Raw genomic sequence first — 19322 nt, 5'->3', positions numbered from 1 at the left:
CGTGTGAATGCGGAGGAGCATGCTCTTGTGCGTGGCTGTGAGCAGCTCCTGGGAAAGGCTTCACGAGCAGGGTGAGCTTCAAGACAGATTCAGCCCAGATGGGGTTTTGAGCATCTCATGGAAAATCACTAGCCAGGGTCTGTCCCTCACTCCTGAACTCACACATATGCGGGCGACCATAGGAACATTTACGGAACGTAGAAAACACACAGAGAAAGGGAGATGCAGTTCGTGCCCTGAGGGATGGGCACCATTTCGGGAAAGGGGGGAAACCTGCCGACAGCCCCCCTTCTTTTCTCCTCAGAGCTCCTGCTAGCCTGCACCCCGCACTTCGCTGGAGACAGGCAAGCCACAGTTCTCGTTCCACAGCCTTCCAGCGTCGGCAACGAGAAGCTCTGCTGAACCCGGCAACGCGGGGGGAAAAGTACAATAGAATTGAGGGACGCTACCCCTTCTTCCCTTGACTCAAGAAAAACAGGGCGAGGAAAACGCGGCGCCGGGGCCGCCCTGCGCAGGGGGAAGGCGCCCGGGGCCGGGCTCACCTCAGCGGCCCCCACACCCGCTCCCAACGGCCGCGCGGGCAGGGCGGGAAGGGGGGAGCTCGCGGCCCCGCTCCCCCCGCCCCAGGCGGCCCCGCGCGGTGGCGGTGGCCAGACCCAGCCGCGGCCCCGCAGCCCCCCGGCGACCGCCCGCCCCTCACCGGGGCGGTGAGACCCGGAGCACCCGGGGGCGCCCCCGCCGGCTTTTCCCCCGGCGGCAGCCCCGCATGCGCGGGCGGCTGGGGGGAGGAAGCGGGAGGGCACCAAATTCAAATCGCTGCTGAGGAGGGAGGGGAGAAAACTGGGGGAAGGAGGCAGCCGCGGGGAGTGGAGCAGAGGAGGGAGGAAAGGAGGGAGGAGGAGGGAGTGGGAGGGGAGCGTGGAAGACTCTAAGGGAACGCGGCAGAGGCCGGGAGAGGAGGCACGGCGCACGGCGGGGAAGGCAGAGCTGTCAGGGGAAGGACAGGGCGGCTTCGGGCACCCACGGCCGCAGCGCGGGGCAGCCGCCCCGGCCCGCCCGCCGCGCTCCACCCGCCTTCCCGCCGGCACCATGGTGGACAGGGGCCCCTTGCTGACCTCGGCCATCATCTTCTACCTGTCCATTGGGGCGGCGATCTTCGAGGTGCTGGAGGAGCCGCACTGGCGCTCGGCTACCGAGGACTACAAGAGGCAGAAGACGGAGCTGCTCAAGCAGTTTCCTTGCCTGGGCCAAGAGGGGCTGGACAAGATCCTGCAGGTACGACGGGCGCCGCCGAGCCGGGGGTGCCGGGCGGTGGCAGCGGCAGGTGCTGCGGGGCCCGCGGAGCGGGAAGCACCGCGGCTCTGAGCGGGCGGGCGGGCTGGCGGGGACGTGCTGCCGCCGGGCCGGAGGGCCAGCCGGCTCCCCGGGAATACTGACCCCAGGTGCGTCCTCACAATGCCCGATGCCTAAAAACTGCCCCTCGAGCGGGAGCGTGGGTATGCCTCTCAACCCGGGCAGGCTGTACCTAATGATAGAGCGGTTAAATGGGGCCGCGCTCCCTCCTCCCCGGCCGCCCCGGTGATGAAGGGGCTGGGGGCTGGCGCGGGTTTTGGCCGGCCGGTCCGGGGGGCTGGCGGGGCTGACGCCCGCGGTGCGCTCCGCACGGCCGGCGGTTCCCGAACCCCGCAGCCCTGAATGCAGCTCTTGTAGCACCCGAAGTGGCTTATTCTGCCTCGATGGATGTTGTGTTATGAGGAAGGGAAGGTGAAATCAAGCGCCTTGGTCATCTTCTGTTTCGTCCGATTTCCCTCCTCTTCTTATTTTTCTTTCTATTTTTTTCATACTAAATACTGAAAATGCCCCTGGGGGTCCGGGTGCCGGTCCCGGAGGTCAGGCGGGGTGACAGGGGGAAAGGCTGAGTGGCTCGACAGAGGGATGTTTGCAACTCTTGTGGTGTTATTTTTACTCTGGGAGAATGACTTCTTTCCAAGCCATAAGGAGTTGATAATCGTCCTATCTTGTTCATCTGCCAGGATGCCTCTTCAAAACTAATTATTAATCAATAGTATGTATTAAATCGTAGAGCAGTGTAAGCTTGGTTAGTGCCATTTTATGGACGTGGTATCCATTAAAACGTGGTGGCAGGCAATGGTGAACCATGAAAAAACAGGCTGCCCAGATATGTGGGGCTCCAGTGGTAAGAATTAATCATTTGGGAGTTTATTTCAGAGATGTTTATATTGACTGGATCTTCTGGTCATAGTGTTTTGGATTTCTTGTTATTATTTTATTTTTAAATCCACTAAAAGTACTAATATTTCAAAAGACAGAAGACTGGGAAAATGGCTCATTAGTTGTGTAATTGGTGTAATTGATACTGTGCAAGCTTAGAAGATGATATAGTTCTCCATCCTAAGTTTGTGGTTTAAATTGCCTTTCTTCTGTTGGTGGCTGCTTTCTGTCTGCTTCAGATAGCAGAGCTTTCTGGTGGCAGTGTCCTTATAGTTAGCATCTTAGTTTCCTGTTAAATGTGTTTTTGTGGTACACAGTGGAATGGGTGGATGGAGGCTTGAAACTATAAAGGGATGTTGGAAAAAGAAAGACATGCCATCTTTTTTGAGTATGCGTTTACTGTTCCGTAATCTTGCTGAAATCTTACTCTAGGTTATATCCCAAACCTGTTCTAACATCCTTAAGAAAAAAAACTTATTTGGATTGGGATGTGTGTTAAGCCTGGCATACTTAAATTTTTGCAGACATAATGCAGAATCTAGGTTCTGCTCAATTTAGGACAAAATTCATGTTGGTATGAAGGAATTGTTGAGTTTTTGCCCCATGATCCTTATCACAATTAATCCTGAAGTGGCAGAAATATTTTTCTTAAAGTACAAAAGGACAATGAAAAAAATATTGGGCAGTTCATTAGAATGGATTGTACAATAGAGTACACGGTAGAATGTGCAATAGGTGCAGAGCCAGTGAGAAGGAAAAAAAAAGTAGTAGAAGGCAAACTATGGCCAGATCAAAACGTTTGATTTGAGTATCTCTCTACAGCACAATGTGGAGAGCCTTCCCTCTTCAGTGCATGTTAGCTCCTGGTAATATTCTCATATTCATGTGATTTTTCATCTGATACTTCAGTTTTGCCTCTGCTGCTTCCAATCATACCTTACTTTCCATGTCCAGTCTTGCTGGTCTGATTATCCCTCATATATATTCTGTTGTCATCTTAGGCTCATGTTAGCTAAAATGTAAGTCTTGCCTTCCTCTTATTTTGTTCTTGCTGGTAAGTGGAAACTTCACAGCCTGCTTTCTTCCAGACTTGCACTTTTGTTTCTGTTCTTAGTCAACTTCTACGTGAGAAGTGACGGGAAGAAGGCTTACAGAGGAGGATGGCAGGGTGAAATCTAGCCTTGCTGAAGCTAAATGGAGTGGGGGGAATCGTGTAAGGACATAAAGACTTAATTCCATAGTAAGCTGTAAAGTGTATCAGAAACAGGCTTTGTAGCTGTCCTTTTGCAGCCACTATCCATGCTGCTTCTGTTGGGTTCTGCTGAATCTTTAAAACATTACTAACATCTGTTGTCTTTCGGCAATTCCTGATCATCCTGTTCTTATATTAAACCTCCAAATTTATTCTCTTACAATCCAGAATATTGTTGACTTGAAAAACATGCATTCCCCACCCACCCCCAACCCCTGTTTTGTTCCTCTGACCTTCCGTGTCTGGCCTCTTCCATGGACTCTCTGAATTTGTTCTTGAGATTTTGCATGATTTGACTAATTTCTCTGCTCTTCTCCTTTTTTTTTTTTTTTTTTTTTTTCCCCAAATGGCCTTCAGTGTTCATCTTGGAGCCTTTTCTCTCACTCTGCCTGCAGTCTCCACTGATGCTCATGTGACTACTGAGCCACACTGAGCTTTGCTATTAGTTCACTGGTGTACTTTTTAATATTCCTATTTAAATCACACTGGATAAAGTTCTTCAAGAAATATCACCAACTGTAGAATTTTAAATGGTTGTTAGTAACATGCAAGAATGCCAAGAAATGTTCAAGTTGTACTAACAATACCAATTTTGTTTCCAGAAGCAGCCTGGAAGGTGACAAGGACTGAGTTATTCAGAGACCGATCTCTCTGCTGCCCTTGTTCCCCACCCAGGTTAGCTCGTGTGTTCATCTGAGCCTAAAGTTAGCTGTAAGCATGATGGAAACTCGGTGTGGAATGGCTACACAGTTAGATCTGTAGCGTGATCTTAAGCACTTAAAAAGACAAGTAGGTTATCAGCACAGATTCTCAATTCACATACAGACTAGTATCTCTATACCAACAGTTTAAGTGATTATTAAGTGGGGTGTATTAGGTCAAATACTGTCTAAAGTTTATATTCTGTAATAAAGATTTCACAATGTGTTACTAGAAATACACTGCAATAAATGTTTATCTAAATGTGTTAAACATACTTTCAGAAATCTCACAAGCCGAGTATTGTAGGATATGCTAAGGAGCGAAAGCCTTTTTCCCCAGTTCTGAGAAATACCTAAAATAAAGTTGTTTAAAAACAGCTTTTAGAAATCTCTTATGTGAAGAATCTATTTGTTTTTTATTATTTTAAGTACCCTATTACTGATCATAACTATAAGAGGTAAAGAAAGTGCTTAAACTCTTTGTGGATTAATACTACGTAGACCCTGATTTTAAAGGTGACTCACTCTGGACAGTGTATGGGCTGGTTGCTGCCTGCCCATGCTCTTCTGGGTAAAGCTGATTGCTCAAATAAAAATGTTGCAGAGATGCTTCACGTGACAATTTATGTAGGCCTCCAAAGACACTCAACCACAACCATGTATTGACACAAGGAACCGTGTAATCTCTCGTCACTGCATACAATTACCTTGGAATAGAAATGTCTTGTAACACTGTAGACTATCTGCAAACATAAACACTTAATCGTTATGTAATTGTGCCATATTTATCAGCATTGTAGAATCTTAAAAGTAGTGTAACACATCTGTCTGTTGATAAAATTCTATGGCTTGTCCTTGCTACTTGCTGCTGTGGCTCAAAGTCCTGGGCTCCTTTAGGAAGGGGCAGCAGGCAGAGATCTACAGTGATGACACCTTTGCCTACCCTGCTGTAGGAATGAGTTTTGGAGACTGAAGCCAAATATAAAGCAATTCAGTAATTTCTCTCTTCTGCAGTTCCTTACTTTTACTCTTTATTGCTCCATCCTGATTGTGAAACATCAGCTTAATGATAAAGGAGCTATTCATGCAAGGAGGAGTCCTTTTGACCCTCATGTCACTATTCACATGAGCAAAGGTTTGCCAACACTATGCCACATCTTAGTTCCTGGGAAATCTCTTTTACTGGCCCACTGCAGTCATAAAAAAATTAAATGCTTCCCATTGATAAACATCAAGGCTGGTCAAAAGAAAGGGGAGGATGTGAAAATTAGTTAAAATGGTTACTTTGAAAACAGCAATAAAATGAGAAGAGAAACTACTGGCTCTGTTCAGGAGAAGCAGACAAACATACTGGGTATGAGAAAAAATAATTGAGGTCTTTATTTGAAAAGGGTGCAAGACTCTAAACAGGCCTGAGAGACAACTTAAGAAACCTAAACGTTTAGACCTAAAGCCCGGTGCTGTGAACAAACATTTAGAAGACTTCTAAGGAGAGCTTCTGCCGGGATATACATGGCATGCAGGAGGTTTATGCTAAAGGAAATAAGTCAAGTGGCTTAATAGCAGTTTCTCCCCTCAGTTTTTCAAAGTCAGGATGTCTTCTCTACTCACAAACACTGGCAGGTGCATTTACAGGATTTTGGGTTGTGTTTGAGGATGCTGAAGTTTGCTTCTACATTTGTTGATTCTTGGAATTTTTAAAGTTATAAAACTGACAAATATTCTCTGAGCGCTGTTCCCTATAATGCTTTACTTCCAAGCTACTACCTCAAGGTTTAATTCTGCAGTACTCTTGAGTATGCAGATTATAGTTTTCTGAAACACTTGAGCTAGGTTTTAAATGCTTTTAATTAGTTCAACATTTAATAAAGAGATTATGGCTTTTACTTATGTTTTGTAGAGTGATTTGTTTTCCAACCTAAAGTTAATAGGGGCATATTTTTCGTAATCTTTCCTTTCCCTTGTGTTCTACTTTAGGAGTTGTGTAAATGAGGTTCTAGACTACTAGGCGTTGGTTGGTTGGTCTTTAACTTCCTGATTTAATGTGGTGGAGACAAAGAGGAGACCAAATTCCTTAGCTGGAATGCCAGATGAGCTGTCTCTTTCAAGACTTAAGACTTTTGCATGGGCTGAACCAAGTAAAGCTGAGCAGCTATTGGACAAGGACAAGTGGCTGCCAATAGAAAATCTTTAACTGTAAAGTTGTCAAGTACATGTAATACCACTCATATAAAAACTTGACAGCACAAATTAAAGCTTATGCCTGAGAAATAGGCATTGCTAGATGTGTTTCTCCAATTATGCACTCTCTAAATTCAGCAGGGATGAACTGAGATGAAAAGGTAGGACTGCTGGCCACAGTTCTCTGTGACATCTCAGACTATGAATTATGGATATTGCTACTGTAAGCATTAGGAGAAAAAAAAATTGAGCTCAGGCAGTAATACATTACTCCACAGCTTTTTTCTGTGTGTTTCTACATGCAAAATCAAATGTAAGCAGGCATGCTTTACTGTTGTGTTGTGGTTTCCTCCCCCCTTTTCCCCTGTTTAACCATTACATTGTTTAAACTTTCTTGGAACATAGTTAAACAAAGCTGTTAGTGCATACACTGCAACTCTCTGCTGATGGAGCAATAGCAATCGATCAGAAGTTTTACTTTTCCTGCTATGGCTTTTCCTTTTTCCTGCTATGGGCTTAATCCTTGAGTGCTTGTGGTATGTTTTGCTTCTGTTACTTTAGGACAGAATGTTTGTATTGCCTGACATGTTACCTTTTGCTGCTAGGTGTGTTTTCTGGCAAGCTCTGCTCTAGATATCATGGTATTCAAGAAAATCTGCAGGTTATCAGCAGCTTGTCCTAAAAGATATTGGACCCCCTGTTTTGGTTCATACTATATATATGGCAAGATGTCTTCTGTAGCTGGTGAAGGTATAGCGTAATGATGACTTTGTACAGATTTCCTTTTTTAAAAAAAATTGTTTTGCTGTTAATACTGATTAAACAAAATGAGTTGTTTAGCTTTTCTCTGAATGCTGTTGACCTTCAGAGCAATCACATTTCATACTGGTACTGCAAGTAGACGTCAACATAGTAACATACAATCAGAAACAAGCTGGATTGCAAGTGGCAGTCAATAGTCTGATTAGAAGGGGAGCAAGTGAGAATGGTTTTGCTCTTTGGTGCTATAGACTTGCTGATGACAGTGCCTGTACTTGTAGGGATTTTATTTTTTGCTGACTGTTGTATGATCCCATGGATTGATTGCCTATAAGCAAGTAGTTAAATTTCTTCATGGAGTATGTCTCTAGGTTTTTTTCAGTCTTAAATGAGTACAGCTCATAAACCCTGAGTCTGCTCTGTAGTATGAAACATAAACACGGTAGCAGGACAACTGGAAGAGTTGTACTCTTCATCTAAATTAAAATCCCACTGTGATCACACCTGAAGCTCTCTACGGTGCTATAGATGTCCTCTGGAGACCCACACTTAGAGGCATATTGACTCCTTAAAATACAGCATGCAGTATGCACTTTGCATTTTTACTAGCTCTCTTTATTGAAGGGTTGGCTTAGGCTTGAAGGTGTAGCTTACCTTCCTTTATTTCCTGTCTTCATTCTGATTCAGCAGCACTGGTAGTTCTTGTGTTACTAGATTTTTTCTTTAAAACACCAAGTTATCTAGCAGGGAACTTCAGACTGGCAGTTTGTTTTCTGTGTCGACACATCTTATTTTATTATGTCTTTATATTAGAGTTCTTAGATATTACTGTGTTAGTTATATACTTATCAACATTTTAATTGTAGGCAAGAGAGACCCCCTCCTAGGCATGCCTTGCCCTAGCATCTCTATTTACATCAAATCAGTAAAGAAGTTATAATTTCTTTCCTTCCTTCCTCTCTCCTTCTTTCTTTCCTCCTTTTGCATTGTGTTGGGTGAACTCTTGTGGATCACAGGCACTGTTAGGTGCAAAGTAGCTTCTGGAATGTTTTAAACTCAAACAGTGTTTAAAGCTGTTTTCTTAAGAGGACTAAGTGATGAAAAGGGAGTAGGAAACTAGTAATAGGCCGTATATCATAGCCTCTATTGAATCTGAAATAGAGTTTCTAACAATATGCATCTCTGTAGTGTTTCTTGTGATTTAACCCCTGTTGTGGGATGAATTGCTACAAATCAGCCCATCTGTAGGACTATATTTCTGCCTTAATGAAAAAGTAGATGCAGATCATGAATGAGTCAACTGGCAAATACTAAATTGACTGTTTTGTGCCGGCATCTTACAGATATTGTGTATGCAGGTTCCAACTGCTGAGAAACAAAAACCATACCTGTGTGTCTCTTTTGAGGTTGCAACAGGTGCAAAAAAGTCTAGTTGGACCTATCACAGGTCTCTGAACTCTGATTCTTCTTAACAACAAAGCTGTCCGTTATTTAACATTAGTTTGGACTTGAAAGTAAGTCATAAGATTGTCAGATAATGGCAGCTAATGAGTGATAGCTAATGGAACTTGAAGATAATTCTGCAAAGGGTTGTGATAGTCCTAAGGTGGAAAGCATACTCAGATATGATACAACATTTTTGGTGGCTTGGCTAAAATATAAAATTAGTCAGTGATGACTTGTGTGTGTGATCTCCAAACGCTCATACTTCTGTTCCTTTTTTTACTCCCAACTTACTCCAAGGGAGTAAAAAAGCTTTGAAGGAAAGTTGCTCAAGAAGCACGTGTGGTCCCATGCTAGAGAAACAGCAGCTGTAAGTATGTTTGTTCTGGCCTATGAGTGAAGTGAGGCAGCTGAGTCTCCTCCAGGCACCAAAGAAACAGGGGAGGTGTTTGGAGCCAAGCAGCTGTATAAAGAGAGGGGGTCTAATCAAACTCACTGGAGGTAACCAACTTCTCCCTTGGCTTGTGTTGAATCGGTCTGGCTGGAGCCCTCAACTTACTGCATGCTCAGCTGTTACAGTTGCTGCTAACCAGCTTCACAGACTGTAATGCAAATATGTTAAAATCAAGTTAGATAGCTGAACTATGATAACTTGCCAGTGAAGTTAGAATTTCAACCTTCAGGTATGTGTAAGTGGTATGTATGTGACCAGAATATCAGAGGGCAGTTCTGTAGTCAACGCTTGCCTTGTTGGCACAAGAGTTTTTGAAGGGCACTGGGGTTTATGCTTAGAAAGTCATTCACTCTTACTCGTATTAGTGCACTCTGAAGGCTTTCCACCTGTGCCCTATCAATTTGCCTTTTAAAAATAATAGTCGTATGTTTCCGACAATTTTATTTTCAACTTTTGGGGTGGAGGGCCAAAGGAGAAAGAATAAAAAACTTCGAAGTTGCTTCTGTTGTAGCAGCAAAGCTAGTAGCTAACTTTATTGTGTCTCTATGTGATTTGTTATAGTAATACTAGATTTTCAAGGTAGTATCTTAGCTGGATGTGACTATAACTGTGCTTTTTCATGAAATTGCTATGTAGTCTTTGCAAGATCCTAAAGCTGTCAACTTGATTAATGAAATGAACATAGATGTCTTTATCTTACGTTTAAGAGAAGTAAAATATAGTTCACACTCTGACAGTGCCTTGCTTTTATTTGCATGTGTTTTAAGAATGCTTGCTTAGTTCTGCTACAATGAGACAGTTGGTTATTTGGACAGATGTCCCCACAGCTGGCTGCTTGTTGTTTTGTAGTGGAGGAACTCTGCAATAAAATAGTTTCACACCAGGCATTGACCTAGGTGCTTTCAGCTGAATTCTGTGCACCTTTCTTAGGAAAACAGTCTTGCTTATTTGAGGTAACTGCAGCTTTTCTGTGGTTTTGATGACTATCTTGTATGCCAAGCAGCTTTAAAGCATGAGGGTTCTCTACTTAGCAATGTGCAAGTGCTTCCTCTGTCTCAGCTTGTAAGATAATAGATGCCTGCTGAACGGTTAGAGGTGGCAGTTGCAGGAAATCCAGGCTAGGAAGGAAAAGATGTAACAAATGTGAGGCAGTAGCTACAGTGCTTCTGTCAGCTGATCCTTATTCCCTTCAATGTAGTAGCAAGAAGATAGCACAAGTGGTTTGGCTTTCTACATTGTCAGGGATGGGACAGTTGAGACGTGACAAACAGGGCACAGGGTGTGTTAATTACCTGCCACGTGTCAATGCTGTACATTACTCTTTGCCTTCAACTTGTCTGGTGTTACATGCTTAGGAGTGACCTGCAAATACATGGGAAACTATGAATCTGTAAGTGTGCATGGTTAGATAGTCTTAAATTTGAAAGATTTTTCAGTTGACTACACTTGCTTTTTCACTTATTCAAAACACTTTCTACAGGATACATGCAATGACTTGTTTAGCATTGGTTCTTGCCCAGGAACTAAATGTGATATGGGACTGAAGAGATTACTGAAGAATTACTGAAGCAGTATTTGCTTTGGTTTTTATCAATGTTACTGATTGGAAGCGTCTTGGGAAGAAAGCCCCTTCTGTGTACTTCGTGGTATAGTGTTGAACATAGTAGAATAGTGGAAGATTGTGTTCCCATGTATATGTTGTGTGTGTGTGGTTTTTAATGTTATACTTATTCCTGCAAAAATGGGGTCTGTGCCTATACTGACACAACTGTGTTTTAAGAAATATTCTTATGCATAGGCAGCTCTTACCAGCAAACTGATGCTATTGCCAGTCTAACTCACTCACCTAGCAGAAGAAACAAGATAGACTAGGCAAGTTATGCTGTTACAGGTCTGAGAGTGTCTAGATCAGACTTTTTCCCAGCATGCTTATCTCTGTTACTGATCACGCTTCTTTCTATCCTGCCATAACTGTGCTCACAGATCTCTGCATCTATATTTGAAAAGATTTTTCCAGAGCAGCCTCTTCTTCCCCAGTCCTCCTTAAAGATCAGTCTTGAGCTAATATAGTGTTGAAGGGATTTGTAGTAACATTAAAAAAAAAAAAAAAGGTTTCAGGTTAAGCCCTTGATAAAGCAAAATACATAATAGCCAAAATTTCAAAGCAAATATAGTGTCTGTGGCAGGTTTTCCCCCCCCTATTATTCCTCTTAACATAAACCCATCACCTCAAACCCATCACCATTCATACCAAGCATCCTGTCTATGTTGACATTGGAAGCATGCCTTGCTTTGCCTCCTCCTCCTGCTATGTGATGGACTGATACAGGGAGAGAGACTAGTGTGGTTGAGGTTATGTAAAGTTTTTGGTTGACCCTGGAAACTTTTGTTGTTTGTTTAGCTTAACAAGGTGAGTGTAGTTAACAGAGAGTTAATAGCCAGCAGCATGACTCTTACTCGCTCCTGTTCTGTGGTTCAAAAGTCTACTTGATTAACAATGTTGTTATGCTTAGTACTTTGCTCCACCCAAGTCTGATCGCTCTCAGTTTTGTTTCATTGATTTGATGCTGTTGGGACACATCAGAATTTTATTCTAGCATGTCTAAGTTCAGTGAACTGTCAGACAAGTAGCAATTGTTTTACCAGGACCTGCTTGTCTTCTCTGTTTTTCTGTTTGCTTCTTGGGATTCTTTTAATTCTTTCTCCTTAAAATAGGTTGTTAAATAGGAAATGAGATGTGTGATGGCTTCAGAGAAGCAATACTTTTAATATTTATTGAAATTTGGGGGTGAAATAAAAAAAAGCTTGTGAAACCAAAAGCCTATATAATAACATTTTGGTCCTAGCCACTAAGAAACAAACTCCAAGCAGTTTTTAGGGTGTTCTAACCAAGTGACTTTCTGGAAATGTTATAATCTGAAGCATGTTTTTCGGCATGGCTATAAACGGGAGAAAGCATAATGTGCTGCTTAATGCAACGTTACTTTATGCTGCAATTCATTCACTGAGTTGAAAAGCTTATTTAGGCCTCTGTAAGCAGAGTTGTCAGGCTTGGGTCACTGGTGTTTTGACTTGTCCTAATGAACTATTCTTATACGCTGAAAACATGGGGGGCAGGGGGGAAGCTTCATTTTAAACTCGGCTTCCTCTTTTACTTTTCTTGTGTAGTATCAAGGCTTTTCTGTCCATATATTCCAGTTTATACCATTTTATGGATGGGTGAGAATCTGCAAAGATAAACTAGATTGCTGGGTTGCTGCTCAGATCTTGAGGCCTTGTTTGAATAAGTGGGGGAAAAAAATTGCAACACTTCAAAGATACAGTCCAACCCCTCCCCATCTAGGAAATCAATCTCAGTAAACTGTTTTTATTGACACTAGGATTGTTTTGGTTCAATTTAAATCTACTTAAATCAATTGCAGCTAAACTGAAATGTATTATTTTGGAAACTGCTACATGGGTTAGCATATGCTTATGCAATAGGTACCAACTCTGTTGCAATAGTCTCATGTAAACACTGGTTCTAACCATGCCTAACATAGGTCACCAACTGGTGTGAGGGCTTGATTAAATTCTTGACTCTTCTGCTTCCACTTTCTTATCTCTAAAATGGGGACAACAGCATTTTCCAAAGCCCTTTTAAAGGGGAGTTGGCTACATTAGTCACCATGTATGTATTCAGATAGGAAGGAAGCCTAATCTGCTATTATAGATTATTTCAACTACTTAATTTCAGCTGATGCAATGTAAAAGTTGAAATACTTTTTTTAATTTTTTAACAACCAAGGAAAAATGTGTTGTTAGCATATTGGCACAGAAGCCCTCAAATTTAAGCTGTATTAATGAAAGCTATGAAGTTGTCTGATAGGTTTTATTTCTGAATGAGAGTAATCTGAGGCCAAAAAGAAGTTGGGACACTCAGCATCTGCAGAACAGCTGCAGTTCTCATGCAGCAGTAACCTTTAGTTAATTTGTCTTCAAAACATGTCTATGTGGAACTTGGGAAAGTGAAAAGGAAACGGTTCTATAATTGCATTAATCACAAGAGCAAGGGAATGCTGGTAAAGCACTGAATATGCTTTTCATCAAAATAGTTTATTAACTAGTTCATTAAACTGGAATCTAGTCCTGAAATTAATAGGGGAAAAAATCCATATCAGCTGTTAAATTCTGTGGCAATGATCTGTCAAAGAAGCCAACTGCCTCTTCAAAACTGTTGCTGTTTACATCCATTGCGCATAAATGGAAAGGAGAAATAAAGTTAATGAGCATTAGTTCATTCAAACACAGGATCTTAATGTATCACAGATAGGTAAGCTTCAGTGTTCAATTTTGCAATGACAAAATAGTTCCAGTTAACTAATTTGCTGAATTATGAGTTTCACATTATTTTACTCTGCAGAAAGCCACAAAAAGGAAATAACCTTGTTGATCTCTTTCCATTAATACCCCTCACATTGTTTGTCCTATGAGTTATGACTTATAGGAAAATTAACTGTCCATGCTATACATCATACACAAGCAAGTCTTAAACAGTGCATGCTGTAAAAATATTGACATGCCTCCAAGAGGTTAATATCCCTACAAGTTAGAACTTTTTTTCCAGAGGAAACAGTAACATCTATTTGTACTGCAGAATAGAAGTAGACCTCCATGTGTCCAAATGATTTTTTTTACAAAAAAAATTATTGGGCTCATACCACCAGTGTCTCTCTTGACTGCACATTTCATCCTAAAATAGAAACCATCCCAAAACTTGGGGATTTATTGCAGAATTAATTCATTCTTGCATTACAATAGTTTAGCCTTGGTCATCTTTTTCACACATTTGGGCTGGGAGGTCACTAATAAAGCATGCTGTTAGCTAGTTATTATGACGAAGAGAAGGTTAGCAGCAGGACAGCAAGGGTAGGTAGGTATCAAGGGGAAACTTAATCATTCAACTGTAATGGTTACTTTGCCAAAACCCCTCAAAATTCACCATGTAGCAGCTTACAACTTGATTTCTGATCACACAGTGGCTTTTAAGTTCTGTGCTTTCTCTTAGGGGCTTGATTGCATGCTTGATTTAATTTCTAAGAATGAAGACTACTGATGTAGACACATCATTATTACACACTAAAAGTACAGAAACAGCAATGAATATTTCCAAAGACCTGACTACTCAACAGTTTTTCTGTCAAGTCATGTGAGCAATGCTGGCTTGGCCTCAATTTGCCTTTGTAAGGAAGAAGGGACATGTGCTTAGGTCCAACTTTGTTCAGGCTGAACATCCTTCTATGGCCTTATTCTTGAATTTACTGCCTGAAAACTGAAGCCTCAGACTTGGGGCATTCCTTTCAGTAGAGGCAGTTTGGGAAAGCAATGGGGAGTTTCCATGAGAATGGAGGAAAAGGCAAAACACAGAACTTGTTGCAGACTGTGAAATCAATAAGCATTATCCAAAGCCCAGGTGGGCAGAGTACAACAGGTTTCCATAAACACACAGGTACACAATGTGAGGACTTTTTAGAAAACGCTTAATGTGTGTTTTGACTGAAAATTTCTCAAACTGCCTATTTTTAACACTGTTTTGTAAAATAGAAGTTCATGATGGAAAGGTGTGAGGGTAAATATAACTCCTGCTTAGCTTTTTACAAAATGAAAGAACAAAGGCCCTACCCTTCTTTGTGGCTTCCCACCCCGCCCCACGTTGTGTAGTGTTTCTGCTGCAACCCTTGATTAGTTTCTATTATCAGCTGTAATATTTTCATGCAAAATTTGCTTAATTTGAAGAAAATAACTTTTGTATTATGTCTGTATCTGTAGACTTAGCAGCCATCTGTAAACCTTTAGTAGAACAGCACTTTGTACAAGTAACGACTGCAAATTATCATTACAAAATCACTAATGTTGACTTGTACTTCTCTTAAATGTGGCCTTAAGATAAGGCTTCATAAAATCAGTAGGGCAATGTGTAGGCTTTGTAGAACCACTAGTGTACTCAGTAAAGGAAATGACGTATATTTTTTGATGCTGGAGCCATATTTTAGGATCTTTTGAAACTCTCGTTAGAAGTCTAACAGGAAAACATATAAATTGAGCTGGTGCTGCAAAAGTTTTCAGTGTTCTATTTATCAGTACAGTTGTTTCTGTTTTACTCTTCAGCATTTATCTCTCACCTACTCTGCATCATGTCAGTCCTTGAGGAAGAACTTCATGCCTTTGGATGGTGCCACAGAAAATGCTGAAATTGTTTCTGGTTTCTCACTTCTGTCTGAAAAACTCCTCTCTAGTAAGGGGATTTTCCTGTAGAACGATAATATGCTCCCCAATGCATTATAATTGTAATATATATTTTGGATCCAAAATACTACCTGTAAAGCCACACTGTAGAAATATTTACATTAAGCTAAATCAATCACTTAAGTTGGGTCTTGGTTTAGACAGTGAGGTTCTTCTACGCTACCATGCTGAATGCTTTGATTAAAAACTATTGCATAGGTTAAGAACCTTTTTTAATTTACAGTTTAATTTTACTCATGCTCAGGTTTTTTTTTTTGTTTTGTTCTGTTCTTATACCAACACTGTGTTTTGATTTAAATGGCTTTTGTTTGTGGTCTTGCATTGTAGTTTCTGATGTAATACAAAAGAAAGCAATGCTGTTCCATGTCAACCTTTATTTTTGCAGAAACTGTAGAAAACGTGCCAGCTGAGTTTCACCAGTGCTTTGCAGAATGATAGCAAGATGTCAGGAAAGGGATTCCTAGCATATAGCTGTTCCTTGAAGTTCTCCTTTTCTTTTCATTAATGTGCTTCTGTTGTTGAGATGCCTAAACTGTATGACTGGACTGATGAGACGTAATGGAAAAAATGTATTCCCCTTCCATTACTGCTGTAGGGTATGATACCACTTCTATGTCAAGAGGATAGGAAAGGAGAGGCAGAATAAATTGCAGTGGGTGTCTAGGACATCTTTAAAGCTGACTTTAAAACCACCCAGTTTTTGAAACATGGTTCTTCATTAAGATATGTTATCCTTGCCACTACAGCAGTAATGATTTAGTGTACAATTGGCCAGGACTGTTTGCAGGCCTCTCAAATCAGCTGAGCAATACATGTTTGAAAAAGGTGTTTATATGTTGAAGGCATGTCAAGGTCTGTAATATCACAAGATTTACAGGGTGCCCAAGTACATAAGTAATATGAATGAAAAGCCTGGCACCGTCCTTGCTAATTGAAGTGATGCCAGTAAATTGCTCTACAAGATACAGCCAGTGTGCCCACTGATTGCTGTTCTAAGCTCGCAGCAGTGCTAGGGCTTATCACTAACCATGTGCTACCTGTACAAGATCTTATCTTTTCTAAATAATATTGATGACAAAACCTATACTGCTTTCAAGGGCAAGAAGGTCCGCTTCCAAGATACAGAAGTTCTGGAACTCTCCTCTTAACTTCAGGCTAATTGAAGGAGAGATTCAGTTCATAGCATAGGCTGAAGGAGGAAATTATGAAAACTAGATAAATATTAAGCTGTATTTTGCTAGCCTGTTATTTCTTGTGGAAGTATATAATTCAAGTAAATCACATGGGTTTACAGTGGTTCATTTTTACAGACAGGCATTGTCTGTTGTTAAATCAAGACTCTTCCCTGGAACTACTGTTTTTCTATTAATTTTCAGATAATACAGAAGTTGGGAAGCTAGGAGGGTTAAGTGGTACATTTGTTCCCTTCCCACTTGTTTGTCTCTCAGGAGGTAATTCTCTTGTCCTGTCAATGTTGATTACTTCCCAGGATATTTTCCCTTAACTTTTAAACTCTCAGCCATTGTTCTCCATGCCAAGGGACAATAAAAACCCCACCCAAAACCACCCACCCAACCAAAAAAACCCCAACCCCCCTCCTGCCACCAAACAAAACAACAAAGAAAACCCAAGAAAAAGCAAATTTAAAAAAAAAAAAAACAAAACAAACAAAACACCAGAAAACCAAAACCCAAAACCAAACCAAACAAACAAAAAACCCAAAAAAGAGTGTACTTGCATCTTGGGAAGCATCATGTCCTCAGGCAAGCTCTCTTGATTAGGTTTATTACTCAGCTGTAACTTTCCATGTAAACCTCAAAAATACCAATACATTTTGTGAAGCTTGTGTTCACCCTGGTGGGAATGAAGAGGTGATGGTGCTAGTTACCGCTGCCAATTGAGCAGGTTACCTGCTCAATTATAGCAATACTAAGGCTCTGTTTCTGCAAGTAGAAGCAGCCCTGAAGATTTGCTGTAGCTAGAGTAGAATTCATTACAGTGGTCAGCATTTACATCTATATGAACTACTAAAATAGTCAGAACATGAATGTCTGGCTTTAATTGGGGAGAGGGGGAAGCAGGGGAAAGGAGGAGAGAAGAATATTCAATATATCTAATGTTAGCACTACAGAAGTGCCCAAGATACTTATTCTCACTTCTGAATCCTGTTTCATCCTGCTCATGCTTTGACTAATTCTGATCATCTTTCCAAGCAGGGAATAGCTGGCACAATTATTTACCTTTTCTATTTCCAAAGAATAATGTGGAAGTAATTTGACTGTAGACTCACAAATTGTTTCCACTGGACTGTGTCCTGAGGGCTCCAGACTCATAAATATTAGCCACAATTAAATTTTTATGAGTCTTTCAGGTTCAAGTAAGTACAAAGATGGTTCTTAACATCTCCTCTAAATTCAATATTTATTGCATGGGCTTCAGATAACAAGCTAAAACCAGGGCATAGCATGTATCTTCTAATTCTGCATGTAAAAACCCTCATTCCCCTTTTTGTCTCTGACTGATTAGAGCTATTCCTGGTTAATAAACTAAGATTGTGCTTGAAGAGCATGATTTGTTCTGCCCAATATGGGTTAATTAACAGATTGCCTTTCTAAAGGATCACTTAGTCTGGTTAAACTGTAATTGAAAAACAAGAAAACAAATGGACAAAAAAGACTGAAATAACAAGTGTTCCTATTTGTGACAATTGTGCATTCTCTACCCTCATTCTTTAAAAGAACACAGTGGCAAGAAGAGATGCTTGTGCCTGTAGTACTGTCTTCAGGAAGAATGCTGTTTGCAGGTTAAACAAGCTATTTCCTCTCTTCACTGGATTGTGAGTGTCAGCAGTTATGGATTAAGAAAGCTTTATGCTTGGTCCCTGTTACAAATTTATCATTTTAATATTGTTCCCACACTCACATTGCACTTGCAAAATGTTAAAGCAAAACCCAGGAGAGAAAAACCGAAATGCCCAGACTTCTTTAGATTTTCACTTTGTTCTTTTTGAGACTCAGTCCACTGATGAGCTCCCTGCATTAACATGCATAATTGGTGATGTGTTAAAATAATGATGGCAGAGCAGGGAAAAAGGTGCTGTTGTCAGTGCTTGGGAGAAGAGGCGGAGAAACTCCTTTCCACTTAGCAGAATAGATAGAATGTCCCTTCTGCGGGGTTAGGATGGATTTTTAGGCCAGTAACTTAATAAAGGTAGGGACCTGTGATGGTATTATCTCTTCAGTTTTATTTATAATGGCACTGCATCCAAATGGAAGTGCTTTTGAATCACAACATTTTCTGAAGTCCTGGAATCTGTATGCAGTAGTACATTAACGTATAGCAAGGATGCTCTTATTTAAATCCTCTTTGTATATACAGGTTATTCTGCTATTTGGTAGTATGAATTTTAAAAAGAACACCTAATGTGATATACGTTAAGGTGTGAATTCATTGGTTTATCCAACAAATTGTCTCTTGCACAGAGGTGTCTTAGAGCTCACTGTTGATGAGCTGTTGCAGCTTGCTTTGGGATATTTCTGTGTTCTTCCTCAGTTCTGAGCACCTAAATAAACCTCAGATGAAGCTTCCTCAGAGCTACACTAAATAGGGAATATTTTCCAGCATAAAAGTATGTGTGTAGGGTTAAGATATGAATGCTTTCTAGTCTCTCTTCAAGCTCAGTCATGTTCTTTGAAGGACACACACAGGTTTTCTTTACAGCAGAGTTACACAGTTATTTAGTCGACGGCATTTTCCTTCTGCTGAAGACCACTTCCGTGTTTGGTAGTATCTTGTATGCCTGACAGTGTTTAGTGCTGTGATCTTCAGGTATTTTAACTAAACAGCCTGTTCTACTTCCCTGGCTAATCAGTAAATGCAAACGAATCTGCAGCTCTAATCCGTGGCTTTCTTCATAGCATGTATTTAATTACTTTCATTAGAATCTGGCTTCGAAGTCCAGTACAAGACAATGTATCCCACTCTGTGCTTTTACCAGCTAACAAAACTAGCAAGG

General features: G+C 41.1%; 1 protein-coding gene across 1 annotated transcript in view; it reads left to right on the top strand.

The window, feature by feature from the left end:
• The first annotated feature begins 897 nt into the window (after positions 1-897).
• KCNK5 (potassium two pore domain channel subfamily K member 5) overlaps positions 898-19322 on the top strand; it is a 36847-nt gene continuing 18422 nt past the window's right edge. Inside the window, exon 1 of the mRNA XM_040611795.1 lies at positions 898-1275. Coding sequence (XP_040467729.1) covers positions 1090-1275 — 186 coding nt within the window. The 5' untranslated portion in view covers positions 898-1089. The remainder of the gene's footprint in view (positions 1276-19322) is intronic.

This window comes from Falco naumanni, chromosome 12 (assembly GCF_017639655.2).
Source record: "Falco naumanni isolate bFalNau1 chromosome 12, bFalNau1.pat, whole genome shotgun sequence".
Classification (NCBI taxonomy): domain Eukaryota; kingdom Metazoa; phylum Chordata; class Aves; order Falconiformes; family Falconidae; genus Falco; species Falco naumanni.
This window is presented reverse-complemented; position numbering and strand designations above follow the sequence as displayed.